An 18131-nucleotide genomic window follows, 5' to 3' on the forward strand; every position below is an offset into this window, starting at 1 on the left:
TATCTGTTTACTCACCTTTTTATGTAATTGGGAGCTATGAGCTTGCAGTAAATTAACAAAGTATTGTAATTTCATGAGGTTTTCCACCAAGGAAAGTAGGAAAGAAAACCACATAAATTGAATAAAGTAAGTATTTCAAAGTTGTGGATGTGAAATGTTCAGGGCCCCTGACATTCAAACTAACAGTAGAATCACTCTAGCTCAGTTTGTGGCTGGCGGCTGGTCGGGACTGAGGATTCACTAAATGTGTTTAGGGATTATGCTACTATTAGTCTCCTCCTGCTTCCTTTACAGTCTGTGTTTTTGTGTTTGAATTTGAATAACTGTACTGCTTCTGATTCTTTGATGTCCTGTATTTATTGCTTTGTGAATTTGCTCTGTATGTGTGATTTCTATTGTACGTTACTTAATGTCCTGACATGTGACAAGATGTCAGCGTTGATTCAACACTGTGTTTAGGCGTGAACCCTTTTTTGGTCGGGATTTATTTTACCTAAGCCTGCTTGGATTATACATATACAGTGTGCTATTCTGCATACATATACCTACAGGGTTGATGTCTTTGGTCGCTACTCATACTGTTTGCTTGATGTAGAGATGAAAGGACTACTGTCTATGGTGCTGACTAGGAGGTTGTTGGTGTATGCTATCAGACAAAGTAGTGATATTTGCCATGGTCAACTGCCTGCTCTTTGATACATATACAGGACCCATTGATAGAGAAAATGGCAGCGTACTTTGGGAAAGGCCAAACAAACAAATCGTATCATTTGGGTCCATTAATGTCATGCTGCCACACTTGGTGATGTTCTATTTGAAAATACCATTTCCATAATTACTGTATATTGAGTATGATGTGAATGTAGCATCAAAGTAAATATAGGTTGTATTTTCCTGTAACATAAGATACTTTTAATGTATCAATTCTCAAACCCAGGCTAAACTTCAGATAAACTAGAAAACCATGCCTCTTGGTTCTATGTGCCAGGTAACAGAGTGAAATAAATGTAAGTAAGTAATTTGCTCCAAGTGTCCCAAGAACAGTCCCTGACATAAATCTGAATGGCCATCAGGGATTATGGCTAGGGTTTAGATGAATATACGTTAAATCCCAGACTGTGGTTGCTGCTGGAGCCAGTCTCAACAGTGGCAGTGGTAACCTAGATTTTAGAGAAAAAGGGTTGTTGTTGGAGAGTCGACAGATCAAATGCCCAGATCGGCACTGGAAATCTCGAAGGGTAAAGAGAATGAGAAATCATGTTTCCACCCCCCAACTACAGTCAGAGCATAATAAAAACAGAACAGGCTGCTACACAACTACTTAAATGAAGCAGCACACTGGCCATCTTTAGAATGTATTTGTTTTGTAAGATGGTGTGATTGAAACTGCAAAAGAATGAAACACGTAAATGTCCACATACATTTTAAAGTGTTCAAATAAGGCCAAATGTTTAGATACCTTGTATCTAAATTGCCTTGCTGCCCTTGCAAACCTAATATTATACATTCAAAGAAACATAAATTAGAATTCAGCTCTCTGAAGCTTTCTTTTCCTTTCATGTTTTTAAAGCTTATATTAGAATGAATTGCCACCACATTTTGTTCTCAGCTCTTTGAGCTTTTGTAACAAATATTATTAGAGGCCACTATTAGAGGTTATATTCACATTTTTCAATGTCATAGAAACCGTTAACAGTGTTTCTTTCCACACAGGTGCAAGGGCCTTTATGAAATAATACTATAAATGTGAAAAAAAAAAAGAGTAATGAGCACTGTACTATAGTGAAACAGGAGAATTAGGCTGTCAACCTTCACTGTGTACTGGTAGGGAGAAAAAAATATCTACAACTTTAGTACGCCATTATCCTCTTGGATTGCTATGGTGACAGAGCCAAATTACAACCTGCACAGAAAGAGTGGACAATAAATAGTTCCTGTCTGCAGTAGAATTGTCACAGCGCTGTAGTGCTGCCTGATAGTTGTGTGTCATGATATTAGGTAGTACACAACACCAGACACCAAAGAAAGATGTAACAGTTGTTAATAGAAACACAGTCCAGTTTGTGCTTTTTCTATCAAAATATTACATTTACAAATGTTAAAAAAAAATACTGTAATTTTGATTATATGAGCATTTTTGACTATTTTTGACATTTTATGGTATAATTTATTGTTGATTAATCATAATCAGGTGATTAATCAGTCACGAAAATAAATATTAGAAATTTGCAATGTATATGGAGTATATATTTTGGAATTATAATACTCAGTAATGTCACAGTAATACAGTGTAGGTTATGTTATCCTAAGGCATCATTGAAATGATGGAAACATCATATGGAGCCAACCTCCCACAGTGAGGGAGATAATGACTAACGTGTTCATGGATGAGCCTTCTGCGATGTACAGTACATTACACAGCACTGCACATGTATGGACAGCATGAGTGCACCCACATGTACAGAGTACACACACACACACTCACACACACACACACACACACACTCACATACACAAAGCACCAGATAACACAAGAAATAAAAGACGTGTATGTTAAGTAAATACACCTGTTGTATACAAAGAGCTCAGCGTGACAAGTCTTGTCTGTTCTGTACTTTGGGTCGACTTGTGTAAGTACAGGATATCAATTAAGCTAGTAGCATTGCTGAGATTTACTGCCTGTGTTGCAGAGGAGTCATAAATAATAATTTTATCTCTGCTCTGTGATGTTAATCTGGAGTTTAAGCAGTGAGTGAGTAGCTTTGTTCTGAATTCAGCACGCTGGCCAATTCATTCTGGACCCCAGCTGATGTTTACCCAGGCTGAGCCAGCAGCTGCTCACACGGTCTGCGTCAGCTCAGTCATCTGACAAGGAGAGCGCGCTGCCTCTGACATGCATCTGTCACAGCAGGGGGGAAAAAAAAAGAGAGTATGAAAAAAAATCTAACCCACTCTGTTTTGTCTTTCTCTTTCTCCGCTTGTCCCAGCATCTGCCTGGCTGCCCAGCATCGCCACGATGAATGAGAGTCGAAGGGAAGCGCTGGCGGCGGCGGCGCCCGTGCCCACCACCGCCTCCTCCTCCACGGCTGGCTCCAACACCACCAACATGGCCGGCCCGGGCACTGGCGAGAAGGACGAGGCCTTTTCCAAGCTGAAGGACAAGTTCATGAATGAGCTGAACAAAATCCCTTGTGAGTGTTTGACTTTACCCTCAGACAGTTTGGGCATGAAAACCTGTGATAGACATTTTCCACATTTTTAATTGCTGACATTTTATAGATGAAACAGTTAATTGATCTAAAAAACCAATCTGCAACCTTGGATATCTTGTGATGTGTTTTCTGCAGACAGTGGCATTTTATACAGAGAATATACTGTATGGCTCAAAATGCTCTTCCTATTTAGATGATTTAGACAAATTGTTGGGTTTTACTGTCTTGAAAAAAAAAAACATAATAACTAATGTTACACCTGTGATTCACTCGCAGGAATAGGCCGCATAAAACTCTTTGATTTCAATTCTGTGCATTATTTAAGATGGATGTGATCATAAATTCATATTTGTCAGTGAAAAGAGGCTGCATGCTAACTCCCAAATCACAAAAGTCTTTAAGCAGACAACATTTCAATCCCTGTCAGATGTTCTGCAGGTTCAAAATGTTAGAAAAACGGCCACCACACTCATCTATATGCTGATAAAAGTTGATAAAAATCTGAATTGTTGACCTATTCAGGGAGTTCATGATGAAAAGTCAACAGTAGATGAATCATAGAGAAGTACTCTTTATGCTTTTTTCCAGTAGCCTTGCAACTCCACATGATGCCTCTATAATTACGCTCCTTCTGATTTACAATGGATCCATCAGATACCACTCAGTACATTCACTGTGATCCTGGAGTAACCATGACTCAAAAAATGATTCAGTGGCAGTTGTGAGTGAACTTTTGTCAGTGACGCACACCAAACCGCCAGTGTCAGCCATGACCTTTGACAAAGACTTCCAGTGAATCAAGTAGAGCAATAAAGACTTATTTTGTCTTTTATTTTGTTGCTTCTGAGTCAAAGCAGCAGCAACAAATTCAAGTATTTAACACACTGAATGGCTCAGATGTAACTGTCTCACTAAATTATCTTATGAAAGAAGTAATAACACTTCAAGTGGAGAATAAACATCTGGCAACAATAATTCAAGTCGTTGACATGATAAATCACTAAATTATGCATAACAGCCTTTATTATTTGCTGTTGGATTTTCTGTTTTTCTATCTCACTTGTGCTCTCAGTCAAAACCGTCTCTTCATTTCTACATAATGCACAACACTTCCTCCAAATACTTCCACATCCACATGTTTTTTCGCCCTGGAGAATTTTGCAGTATTAAATATATGAGAATGTGGTTGTCATTGTGTCATCCAGGATAAAGCGCTGCCTGGAGATCTGAGGGGTTTTTGCATTCAGCAGAAATCTAAATATAGATATATCCACAGGCTCATGTGGAAGTAATTCTCGCAACAGGAAATGGCTCCTGTGGAAGAGAAGCCCTATTTCTCCAGCAAAGACACAAATGACACCACTAGTCATATTCCCTGCTTGCAAGAGATGTAATACTTGTACTGGGAGTCAGTATGAAAAATTCCTCCTTCCACAGAGGAAGGTTGATTTGTTCCAGGCAGCGTATTTACCAAAATAAAAGCCCCAATTTATATTCAAATAACTCATGGCTACATCTAGTGAGCTTAGCTCCGTGTGGACTTGAAGGAAAATGGGAATCCATTTCAATTTTGAATGTGTGCTTTGGTGCTGAGGGCGAACAAACAGAATCAACAATGTTTTTCTGAGGGTGTTGTCCCCTTTGACTCAGCATTTAATGTCTGTCATTGAGGCATATTGCTTTTGCCATCACATCTAGCTCAAGCCTGACAACTTCTTTCACTTCATCTTTAGAAACAGAGCAGACTATTGATTATTGCTTCCAAGTTATGACATTATAATCTGGAAGAACTAGATTTGGCTTCTTTTGTAAACCACAGGCAGAAAAGTTCTGTGAGATCATCCCCCCAACAAAAGCCTGTCTATTATTCAGTCTTAAATTACTGTTTTCTCACCTCATCCCCTCAATCAAAAGCCGTGAGTTCGCTCGCCGGTGCTGCTAAGCTGATGATGAATGCCGCAAGACTTGTTTACTCTGTGAAATATCGACACTGTCTGGAGAAAGCCAGGTAGCAGATTTAACAAGGAATATGCGAGAGGGGAGAAGCTGCACAGTCACAGTCGCTGTGCCGCTGTTGCAGAAGGTTTTCTCTCAGGCTTATAACCCAGTTTAAGCCCCTGTGAGCTTTGAAGCTGGTCGCATGGAGCTGTCACATTGGCCTAACTTGTTGCTGAATTTCTGTCCATCAAGATCTACAGGACACAATCTCTGAGCCGGGGAATATTCCTTCAGCCCCTTCTGTAGGCTGATGGCTCTAGCATGCAAAATCCAGCAAACTTTATCTTAATCTTTCCAAATTTGTTGTGTTTTCTTTTTATTCTTGATATTCTAAACATGTTTTGAGGAGAAATGTTTAAAAAATATATGTATATTTTATCCAGTGGGGGTGGGGGGTTGGGGGGGAGCTCAAGGTGATGTGTTTGACTTGCTTGTTCTGATCAACAGCACAAGACCCAAAGAGATTCAGCAGCAAATCCTCACATTAGAAAAGCTGAAACCAGCTTGTTTGGTTGGTAAACAAACTAAATGAAATATCACATGAACCATGTTTGAGATTGTGGAGAAAAGTAAAGAAATACACTAATACAGCAACGGAAAGCAGAGGCAGTAAGTGATAGATGAGCATGATTTTGTGTATGATTCCTTCTGCAACAAAATGAAATGAGCACACACACCAAACACACACACAAACACACACATATGCTGAGGTCTGACTATGTAATGACACTAAACCATACTGTGGTTTTTCACCGTGCAGAGAGGTTGCCTCCAAGGAAACCAGTGTATTGAATTTGTCAGTAAGTTTTCTCAACACCCAGGGCTTTACTTCCCAATAACAATTAACCTCTGAACACAGAGGCTGTTTGATCCATGACTGCTGGCTGCAACAGGCATTACTCCAAATAACACAGACAAGCGATTGACATTTCAGAAAAATAAATAATGGGTCTTTCTTTTTTTTCTTTTTTTATCAGGGGCTTTAGGCTTTTAGGCAACCAAAGGCACTCTCAAACATTTTAAAAAGCTGCAAACAGATCTGTCTTTAGTTTTTACATCAAGTTTAAATCTCAAAATCCTGGGTTTCTTAAAACAGTGAAAGATCTGTGAACCTTTTGTTTGTCTTGTGTTAGCTGTCAGGTTTTTTTGTTTTGCCCCCTAGTGAATCAATCTGTCAGATTTTGCCTAATTTAAACTAAGAACACTTGAATGCATTGCAAACAGGTAGAGCTCTCTTAAGCCAGACAACCTGGAAGCACTGAATTGACTTCTGTCTCTCCTTCTGATCGAAACCCAAAGTGACACAACATTTAAGTTCATGTTATCTTTATTTGCTGTGTCCCACAACGGCACATACACAGGAAAGCTTTTTCTTGTGCAGTCTGACATTGACTTTCAGGACCTTTTCAAGACTCTTTTGGGGCTGATCGACAGTGTCTTTCACTCGTGGTGCTGGCTGACAGGAGCGTAATACAGTTGATGGTTCAACTTAAAAATAGAAAAATAAGACTTACTACAAGACTCGAAGACTTTGTGGTGTAACTTGAGACAAGGCCTAAGGAAAAATGTAAGACGATGCATCAGAGTGTCTCAACTTGTTTGACTCTGTGGCTGCTCACAGTCAACAGACAGCAGAGTTTATTAAAGGGGATTACCATGGTGGATCAGCAGAGCTATCCATCTCTGCCTGCCTGCTGCTCTGGCGACAAGCCTGGTTGTCCTACTCTCTGCCCCCACTTTCGAAAAGTTTGCCTACCGTGAGACACCACTGGAGGGCTAGTCAAATCAAAGCCGGATCGGGACGAACCAGCACCAACTTCCTTCGGAGTCCTCAGATGGGAAACAAATCTTCTGTCTTCTCACCTTTGTAGACGTCTGAAAACGTTTTGGTATCATCATCCTTCTTGTCAGCATTTGAGGGTTAAACATATGTCTCTCTGCCAGAGCTTTTATCTGTGCTGTTTGCCATAATTTCCCACCTATGAACACTCACTGAATATGAGCAGCAGCCCAGACATTAGTTAGTCTTTAATTTTGTTATGCAAGGTTTTTAAATTATGCCTGGCTTTTAGAAATCGACATCTGTCCTCATTGAGAACCCTCATCAGGGCCCCTTTTCAAGCCACCCTTTGTTCCACTGGCCTACACACTAACCAGTTTTCTATCCTTTGAAAAATAAATGGATATTTCCTACTGTGCTGGACAGAAAAATGTGAGCGTTTTGTTGTTTTAATGGAGATTAAACCATTGTCTTATTGGCAATAAGTAGCCACAGCTCCAGTGAGGTTTTGATAAGGACATGGGACACTTTTCTAAGCTGCTGAAGGCAAGCGGCACCATGAGGCTTTACTGCTGGTGCTTTGAACTAAATGCAAAGATTATCATGCCATCATAGCGACAATGCTTAAATGCTCAGGTTTAGCAGGTATGACATTTACCATGTTCGCCGTTTTAGATTAATGCGTTAGCATACTTTTTGCAGACATTTAGCCATAAAGTAAATTAAATTTTTGACCTAATGAGGGGGACTTGAAGGTAAGTACAACATTTAATGGCAGTCCACACAGTACTTTTTCTGTCTGGACCAAAGAGGGGGACCAATTGATTATAATCAAAATAATGGACCCAACAGAATAGAAATACCTACTGTAATTTCACCCAATCACAAAGAAGTAGAGCAGTCCATTTTAAATAAAACATTGTTTGGCATGAAAAGATTAACTCAAGATTAACACACAAGATCCCTAAATACAGTTTTCTTTGTCATTAGCTTTCAGATACCTTATAGTGATATTGTTGCACATAGTTGGAAGGTGCTCCCTGCTGCAGTCATTTTGTTTGCTTAAACAAGACACAGTGGGGAAAGGGCGCGGACAGAGTGTTGCTCTCGTAGGCATAACAAGATATAATGTCAAGGTTAATTGACCAACAGGGTCCTGTCACATTGGATTAGTGTGGGCTGCTGCAAGTGGATATAACCCAGATGCAATATTACACACAAGAACACACACACACACACAATGCATCCATCAGACTCTATTCAGTTCATAAAACCTTTCTCTCTAATGCAAAGTTCTGTGTATTACCAGGGTTTTAGAACAGGATGAATGCATCCAATCTCCTATTAATTATAGAACTGAGTCAAAACAGACGCATCTTACAGAACTAGCATAAATCTTTTATAACATAACATAAATTTGAAGTATTAATTAATGTAAGTGGTAATAACTAATGCTAATCACAAACTGTAATACCCTGAAACATGTTAGTTCTGGTTTATTTTTACAGCTTGGGTCTTGTTTGTATACTGTAGGTTTGCCCATTGTTTTGAATGTTTGTTACCGTATTGTAGTCAGCAAAGTAATTCCTGTCAGCTGGGAACACAGTGACATTGCTACAGTGAAGTCTGGCAGAAACATAAGCAATCAGAAAGTCAAACAGTTTGTAAAAAAGCCAACAGTTTAGCCAGATTGCCTAAACCATGTTATTTTGGCAATTTCAAGTGCACCCAAAAGTGGGTGCACTTGAAATGTCTGTGGTAATCACCTCTCACACAGAAAAAATGATGTGTGCACAACTTTAAATAGGGAAGGAGTGACCCATAGACTTACACGCATTTCTTTTTTCCCCTCTTACTGTATACAGTATCTATTGAGTGACTTTTAGAACACTTCGATTATGTTTAAAGGACACAAAATGTCAGCCAGTGAAAGTTGACTTTTTGCTTGATGCTGAGGTTGCTGTTCTTTGACCTCCTTTGACAGCTTTAAAATGATACCTGATAAGCTCTTCTTCTCTGAGAACCCAAACTCAGCACGGTGGTGCATCAGAGCCAGAAGCAGTAGAGCCGAGGTTTTGTAGCAGATGATATTTCCTGTTCCACTGGCTAAAGATAGATCTGTGATTCAAAACTCTATGATGGTATTGTTCAGTGGAGTTGATATCTCTACTAGAATGCCAGGTACCACTAAGAATATTCAGTGTTCTAAGGAGTAATAGGACCTTAATATGAAAATGAAAGTTCTTTCCATTTTTTTCCCTCTACATTGTTTGGTTTACTCTCACATCCTGCAATGTGACATTCAACTGAGGTGTGTTTGAAACTCTAAAAAGTACATAGACATGTGCATGTAAGATAAGTAATCGGTTGCTTGACTATCAGCTGACTGGCAACATCCAATCATATTCATGTAGTATAGATTATAGTACCATCGTGCCAAGGCCATTTAATGTTGTTACTACCACCAGTTCATCCTCCCCCTTATGTGCTAAGCTTTTGGTATTGTTGACGTTACTTAGTTTCAATGTTCATGGGATTACAACATTAATCAGAGACTGAAATTGTGATGGTACCAGTTTCATTGTAAAGAAGAATGGTGGAAAAGGAGCTTTTGTGTGTCTCTGAATTCCTGGAGTAATGCAGCTTTATACTCTCTGATCCTGGGAACAGCATGACAGAAAATATTCTTTCTGACTTTGTCCTGTTTTATTTATCCAGCACCAAAATCACATTTTTTTTTTAATATGGGCTTTACAGACCTTACAGAATATGATGTCCACTCTATTTAGACCTTCTGTAGAAGAAACCATTGTAAATAGTCCAGAATTGAAAACAGCAACGGGAAGAAGTCACTCACAATGTCCAAAGTTCTTTGAAGGTTTCTCATTGTTTGGTGTGCTGGCTTTTTACCGTACCGTGCCATTTTGATGACAGTGCCGAGAAGTGATTTCAGCCTTGAGGAACAGCAAACATGAATTTCATCATGCGCAGCCCACCCATTAGAGAAACTCCATTTTCCATGCCATGTCACATGGCGGAACAAGAGATAAGTGCCGGGAGTTGAAGTGCGGTGCGTGTGCTGGCAGTACTCCCTCTCTGTCTTTCTTTCACTTTCTCGCTCTATTTCTCTCTCGAGAAAAGACACTCACACAATGTAGTTAATTAGGGGATGCTTTTATTGCTTTCTGGGACTCAGGTTCCTTTAATTAAGGAACACACAAGTGCCTTTCACTGGAAGACGTGCACTTGATGAATAAGATAAGGGCTGGGTTCATGCATTGATTTTTACTGTAACTGGCTAAATGGTGTTACATCAGGCAATTGGAGCATTGATGAAATGCCAGAATGACTGTAGAGTGACATAAGCATTTGGGGTTATGAAAGAGAGATTTTACAGTGTATTTATTTTGATTGCTGTTAATCAGCACTTCCATTTAAAAAGAATCACAAATAGAAATCACAGTTCCTCTGAAAAGGTGATTGCTTATTACTGTGGTTTGCCAGCTTGAAATACAAACCAGTCACATCCTGACACTCCCATTAAAAGACCTTACTATGTTTTTGCATTTGTATGTGTAAGGTAAAAGTAGCTGTTGAGTGCAGAAATATGCCACAGTATCCTCAGATGGCTAAGTCTCTGACAGATTCTCCTTTTGTCCAGGATCAGAGGTCTTCGGTGTTCAGTTTTAACTGTCAAAAGGATTTTCCTAAAAACTGGAGCCATTTCCAAAAATGTAGCCAGAACTCACTTTTCTGCAAATGCCAGTGAGTCAGGCACTGAGCATAAATACATCTGGTAGTGCTTTCTAATAAGGCACGCAGTAGAAACGTACCATAAGGTGTAACTAATGGCTTTGTAAATAGTTAATAAAGCCTTTATTAAAGTTTAGAGATCAGTAATAAGCTATTATTAAGAAGAACATTTGTGATATCAGGTTTGACTTGTTATACTCTGACCAAGTGCAGTGATTCTCTGGACCAAAATCAATTCATCACCAACTTTATAAATAGATTACTAACATATATAACTACATTACTGCCAAAGAATTGACACCACCATTTATACATGGTCAAGTGTTGAGTTATTAACATAGAAAAAATCAATAAAACTAGCCATTAGTTAAGATGACTTGATTATGTAGAGTGTTTAATATAAAAATTGCAACATAAATCTAAATCTGACTCTAACACTCAGTATTTGGCTCCCAAAACTTTATGACACATAAAAATAACAAATTCCCAATAGGAATTCAGTCTCTTTTTATGTATCTAAAGTTTGAACCCAACAAACATTACCTGACCCACAGTTTATTCTCTGAAAAGTCTATAAAGGAAATGCAGGTTGTTTGGGGTGGTTCATTGCAAACGATGCCCATTCAGTGTCACCTCCATTACCACACCGCTCCGAGGCAAGGCCAAAGCTGTAGATCCTAAAGTTATTTTAGAGCATCACTCACATTTTTTCCTTAGAGGAGAGTGCTTATTGATTTTGTCAACAGAGCATCGATTTTTCTTCTCTCTCCCTCCCCTTGGACCGCGGTGAGGGAACCACAGTTGAATGCTGGTGAGCAAAACCCCAGAGTGATAGACTGTAATATACTTTTCTGTTTTGATGGGGCTTTTTGGAGTTTTTCAGATAAAGTCTTCAAGGGACTAGAGTTTGACCTGGCTTATGTTATCTGTTGGTTTGTTGGATTCCTGACAACTACTGGGCTAATTCCCAAGATGAACCATAACAGGAACTGTATGTGTCTTGTGGGCTTTTTTTCTTTCTCAAGAAGAAGATAGATATTTTATTTTGTTTTCCTCAGATTACATATTCTGCAGATAACACAGTCCAAATTGCCTGAGTGAGACGTATTCCCTTTGCCTTTCAGAGTAGTAATCACTGATAAAACTGAAAACATGCTCCTAAAATTGGCTCATTTGTCTGTTATTCCTCTCTATTAAAATGACGAGTTAGCTGCCAGGTGTTTGGTGTCTGCTGGGTAGAATGAAGGAGCAACGATTATGACTGCTGAAGGGAGAAGTCTGTTGCAAGGTCTCTCATTATTTTCAGCCCATCTGGACTTTATGCTGTCTCTCTGGTACTTAAAACAACCCACTTCTTCTTCCATCATTGTGGTCGTGTGTGTATGTGTTGTGTATATTGTTCCTGTGTGCATGCACCAGGGAGCTCTAGCTGACTGCTGGCTATAGTTGAGATAGGTGTCACTGTGTTTGCAGCTGGCTGTTAGAGCTGTCACTGTGTTGTTGAGCTGAGTGTTTGACAGTTTGTAGGTGACAGAGTTGACTGCTGGTTGTCCAATTTCTTCAGTCAGGTCCATACACTGGGCCAACAACATATGGTGCAGGGAAAAACAGCTACTCATGTGCCACTCACACTGAGTTGCCTTTTCAGTTTTATCATCATATAAGCAATTTTAATCCTAAAAATACAACCTGGAACAGGGTATCTGCATGTCTTGAAAACATGATACAACACAATGTTCTGCTGGGAAACCTTGGGTCTTGGCATTCATCTCAGCGTTACTTTGACACACACCACCTACCATAACATTATTGCTGACTGTGCCCAACCCCTGGAACTAATCAGATCCGTGAAGGCCCCACCCCACAACCCACAGGACCCAAAGGAGCTGCTGCCAATGCCTTGGTGCCAGACACCACAGGCCCCAGTGGGTCAGAGCTGTACTGGCAGGGGAACCTACACAGTATAAGGCAGGTGGTTTTAATGTTGTGGCTGATCAGTGTAGATTATAGTCCCTTCCACCGTCTGGCAAGCAACAGAATGCAGCATCAATAAACACACCATTATAAGGTGACATTGCCCAAAGTAAAAAAAAGGCACCTTGTTATGGATTTTTATTTATTTTTAGACTGTCTGAAACTTTTAGAAATCCTTAAACCTTTGTACTGCTGTGGAAAACACTGTATGCAGCTCATATTCAGGATGCTCAAAGTTTATTCAAACCATAAAGACTTTGTCAAAACTTTTTAGACTCCTAAAAGTTAAGTGACGATTGAGCAGTTCAACTCTCTCCACTCTCCCAAAAACAATATGGTTCATGTGGTGGGCTGTTTGACAAGGACATTATTCCTGGGAAATGAAGATTTGACCGTAAGAATCACTGATAGATGAAGTAAATCCTTAAATTACGAATGAAGGCTGACCCTGGACCCTCCCACGGTAGCTCTCTAACCTCCTCTTGACTGAACTCTAAATGTTCAGGTTTAATTTAACCTCTGAGATTACACTGAAAAGCTCAGCTTGTAAGAAGTTTTTGTCTAAAACTGCAGTCTGTAAAAAAAGAAAAAGAAAAAAGCCCTAAATCTCAACACAAAAGACTAATTTCAAGACTAATTTGGGAGCTGAGAGCATGTGAACAATGTGTGTCAAACCCCTGTGAACCCGTTAGGTTTTACTGCATCAATGGCTTGTCATGGTCATACCTCTGTTAATGTCTCTCAAGCACACCCTGCGAAATCACAACCTCTCTCAGTCGCGGCAAGTTCTGTGTAGCCAGTGATTGCCGTGAAAGTGTCAGCTGTCTGAGAATCTTTTGTTTAAATGGCAAGTGGAAAATGCCAACATCTGTTACTTCCACTAAATTGGCTGGAGCTGTTCAGTCGGGTCCTGTCCTGCTAGTCACGGCCGATCGTTAAGAGTCTGCCACTTCTTGATGGACCCAAGTGCTGGCTTTGGCGCTGATCCGGTGTGCCAACTCTGCAGGCGCACACATTTTCCTGCTTTTATTCTCACCTGTCAGTTCACTCAAAATCACTACTTTCTGGAACTTTGGTTCAAACACTGCTTTGGCCGAGTTCACTGAAATCTTGTTTACTTCTCTGCTACAGCTACAGCAGAGTTAGATTTTCCTTTTTTAGCAGAAGTTTAATCCAAGCTCTTTCCTGTTTACTTTTTCACCAGTGCCATCATGGGCCATCGTCTCTATTGCCTTTGTGGCGATCATCCTGGTGTTAGCGTGCTGCTTCTGCATCTGCAAAAAATGGATATTCAAGAAGAAAAACAAAAAGAAGGGCAAAGACAAGGGCAAAAATGCCATCAACATGAAGGACGTCAAGGATGGAGCCAAAACCGAGGTAAAGACTTTGAACTATTATTGCCTCAGATTAAAAAAAAAAAAAAAAAAAACATCCCTACCTGCTAATTTAATCATGCGCTTTTGCTGAATCCTGTTAGCATGAAAATGAGGTCAAAGTTTAATGTATTTGACCAGGAAAGGTGTCTTAAATATATGTAACAGTCTACAGGTTTTTTTTGTTTTTTTTGCTGTGTTTGACAAATTTTTGTTTTTATAATTTTAGTGGTTTTATTTCTTTATGATACAGATTTGATTTGCAGTGACTCAAATCAACACATAAAGTTTTGTTTTTACCAACAGTATTAAAATAATGTGAGAAACTTTCCTATTTTAATGCAGAGGCTGCTACTTTACTGTATGTATTTTGTCTGTATTACATTTTATTGCTGCCCAAAACATACATACAGTATTACTTACTATGATATTTCATCATTTAATTAAGAAAGAATTCAGTCTAATTACAGGAGAGTTAATGGAAGTCATTTAAATGGCTTCAGATTGAAGAGAGAACATTTCAATCTCTCTTTTTTCTCCTACTTCTCGTTCCTGTGAGTGTTTCTTTTTGTCACGAGGACCTGCTCACTTGTTGAAGAGTGTGAGTAACGTTTGCCGTGTAATGAAGTGGTATCCACCCAGAGAAATGACATCACCAAACGATAAACAAAATGGGAGGAAATTTGATCAAACTCTGCACTTTCAACAGTACAGAACAGAAAAGGCTATGAAACCCTGACACTTCAAATGGAGTTGGCACACTAATTGCACCAGCAGAGCGTCATTACACCGCTGTCCTCAGTGGAATCATGTACAAAGTGTGTTTAATTTGCTGCAACACCCCGGCTATCAGAGGTGGATCAGAATCACAGGCAGACGCCACTGACAATATTTTCATACTTCATTTGACTTACTTATTGTAGAAGAAAGCATAAATTAAGACTTAAATGAGACTCATTTATTTTCCTCTCTAGCAGAGAACAGCGAGAAGCTTAACAACCAGCGAAGTCGATCAAGTAGCTGCAGTACAGTACATCACATAGCCCGGCAGAGGAGACGATTTTCCATTAATTCCCAATATTCTCACTGCCTCTGTAGAATCCAATTGTACTTTCAAATAGCCATTGATCAAAATAAAAGACCTCAGTTATTGCTAAATAACTAATCTCTGACATCAGTGAATCTGCCACTTCCGAGGCAAGCGGTCATTTCTCCCGGTGTGCCCAGACTCTGGTGTGTTAACTCCTGTGTGTGGTTGTTTTAATTTGTGTTTCTTCCTTCTATGTCCTCCTTATCTGTGTTGTGTCTGATGACTGTTCGGGATGGTCACTGGCGGTAGGTTCCCAATTGCTGTTGGATCTTCTTAAGCCTGCTGCTCTGACGTTTTTTTTTATAGCCTCTTGACAACAACTTACTCCCATAGAACCAAATATATGTAACTATGCATACAGTACATGTATATCTACTGTATATATGTGTGTACAACCTGCATATGCACATATATATGTATAAAAGAAACACTGGGTGCGCATTGACAAGGTTGAACCACACTGATTTTTGTGCCAAGCTAAAGTCTCATGCCTTTTGAATCTTTAATTTACATTTCAAACGAGTGGTGGCGGCGGCGGCAGGCAAACGTAGAATGATTGAGAGGCTGTAGAAGTAAATGTTCTTTTGAAGCTGGTGATGAAAAGGAAGCTTTTGACGTACAGTAGCATTTGTTTTCACATCTGTAGACCCAGGTGAAACAGATCACAGCTGCATAAAAAGTTGGATTAACCTCTTAAAATCATTTGAAATACACTTTTGATAAATCAGGGGGTTTTATTTTCCTCAATCATTTTACATGCTCCACTCTTTCCTTTTTCATGTGTCGAAGAAAACCTTAAAAACCACTCAGTTTTGGATTTACAAAAGGTGGAGACCAAGTGGCTCAGTGGATAATTTTAAAACCAATCAGTGTTGTTCAGCCTTTTGCTTTCACATGAGCAACTTGACAAACTAATAGGAGCAGGCCCAATGTACATTACAACCCCTTTTACCAACACCTATCCACCCACCGCTGGCATGATGCTTCTAGCTACCATCGGCGTAGGGGTTAACGTTAAAGCTTTAGGGTTATGATGACAATGTGACTGTATGTTTGAGGGGGCGTAACCAGACTTGGGAATGGGGGAATCACACAAGAGCACCGGTTTGTACGACAGAGAATGCTCTGCATGCCTAACAGAGACATCTTGGAAGGCAACTTTTGATGCTGAATGAATGACCTTGAGAAACCAGTCTTTGCCTCTTCAATCGCATGTTGGTCCTATAACAAACTTCTCCCCCCACCCACCTCTCCTTCTCCCCACCCACCACCACCACCAATGCAACCACCTGCTACCCTCACCTCAGTGCCAGGCTAGCGAAAAAGGGCAACTTCACTTCTCACTCTCTGCCACTTCAGACACTTCCCAGTTGATATGTGTTTTTGCCAGAGACTTGATCTGCCTGAAATAACATCAAGGGAATTGTCTTACTGTGATCTTTTCCGGAAGCATCTCTCTCTCTCCTTCTTTCTGTCCTCTCTCTATGTCTCTCTATCCCCCCCTCCCTTCTTCCTCTAATGCCTGCCCATTGCTCTCATCTCTGGCGCCATCATTTGATCTTTTCTCCCTTTAGACAGAAACACCCAGAGAATGATAGAAAAGCATCATCAGGGGACCAGGCTCGGGGTTTTAGTGCATCACAGAGCATGTCCTGGTGTTAACTGCTATGGTGTTTTAGTGCTTGCTCCCCCTCGTTTCCCCCTTATACACCGTAAAACAAGTGGCAGCTTTTACAGGAGTAGGTCCACTGGCAGGACCTGGGCGGGGAACGGCTGGCTGGGTGCTAGCACCAGCGACAAACAGGCGACACTGACTCTTGGTGGGTGTCTCCTTCAGGCCTTGAAGGATGAGGAGGATGCGGAGACAGGGCTGACTGAAACGGAGAAAGAGGCCGAGCCCAAGGAGGACCAGAAACTGGGCAAATTACAATACTCCCTGGATTACAATTTCACAGAGAATACGGTAAGGGTCTGTTCTCCAAATCTCTCTCAGTGTGTGTCGTTGTTACGAAAGGTCCTCCCTCGTAAGTATGGTCACACCGAACCTCTGAGGTGGTCCAACTTCTCATCTCTCCAGAGATTAAACAGGACCCAACCCAGGTTTTGCACAACATTCTCCTTTTGTTGCATTACAACTGCTGTAAGCAGTCTGGTCACTGAAGCTTGAGAGCAATCTCACAGGGATATCATGGTGGTCGAGTTTGTGCATTTGCCACTGAGCCTTGTAAAAGATACAGTACACTATTGGGATTTGGTTCATCTCTGAATTTGTTTCTTACTTTCTACTTGATTGAAAACAGCCCCTGCAGATATCCATCTGCTTTATTTTTTCCAGCGACTGAGTTTTAAAAAGCAGAATGAGGAAGCGCATCACCTTCCTGGCGCCAGATGTTGCGTGACAGATAATAGACGCGGTGCGTGAACACAGCAATGTCCCTCTCTGGGCTAGCTAACTCACCATTATAAACAGAACTGACAGCCTGAGATTAGACAGTAACACTCACTGCACCTATACACACTGAGTCACACACTGGCATAGATACACCTTCCTTATCTACGCACACACACAAATAAAAACTTCAGTCAGTACAAAAAAAGTTTGTCCCTTTTACTGGTCTATAGTTAATAATTTTAAGCAGTTAACCCGTCCATTATTTATCAATACACAGATTACAAAATCAATAATGATGCTAATAAAATTCTTAAGTGCAGACCCCATTAGTGTTCAGTCAACCAGACCTCTATTTCTTTTAGAGAAAAAATGACGAAGTATTGAGTCATTTCATAAAGAAGGGATATTATGTGGACAATATTACATTTCACAGAGTTGATCTGTCATGTAGTGGGAGGCAGTGACAGGTCTCTGTATGAGCTTCTTGATTACACTGGTAATAAGCTCCACAGTGGAGCTGAAGTGTAATGAATGGATGACAGTTTTCACGCTTCATGAC

General features: G+C 40.2%; 1 protein-coding gene across 7 annotated transcripts in view; it reads left to right on the forward strand.

Moving 5' to 3' along the window:
- Positions 1-18131, forward strand: part of syt1a (synaptotagmin Ia) — a 154638-nt gene that overhangs the window by 108741 nt on the left and 27766 nt on the right. For 6 of the 7 annotated variants that reach the window (XM_051077579.1, XM_018662012.2, XM_018661999.2 and 3 more), the window contains 3 exons: positions 2988-3191; positions 13922-14094; positions 17018-17143. In XM_051077579.1, coding sequence (XP_050933536.1) covers positions 3017-3191; positions 13922-14094; positions 17018-17143 — 474 coding nt within the window. In that variant the 5' untranslated portion in view covers positions 2988-3016. The remainder of the gene's footprint in view (positions 1-2987; positions 3192-13921; positions 14095-17017; positions 17144-18131) is intronic. The other variant, XM_018662018.2, reaches the window with a different exon arrangement.

The sequence above is a fragment of the Lates calcarifer genome, linkage group LG18 (assembly GCF_001640805.2).
Source record: "Lates calcarifer isolate ASB-BC8 linkage group LG18, TLL_Latcal_v3, whole genome shotgun sequence".
NCBI lineage: Eukaryota > Metazoa > Chordata > Actinopteri > Centropomidae > Lates > Lates calcarifer.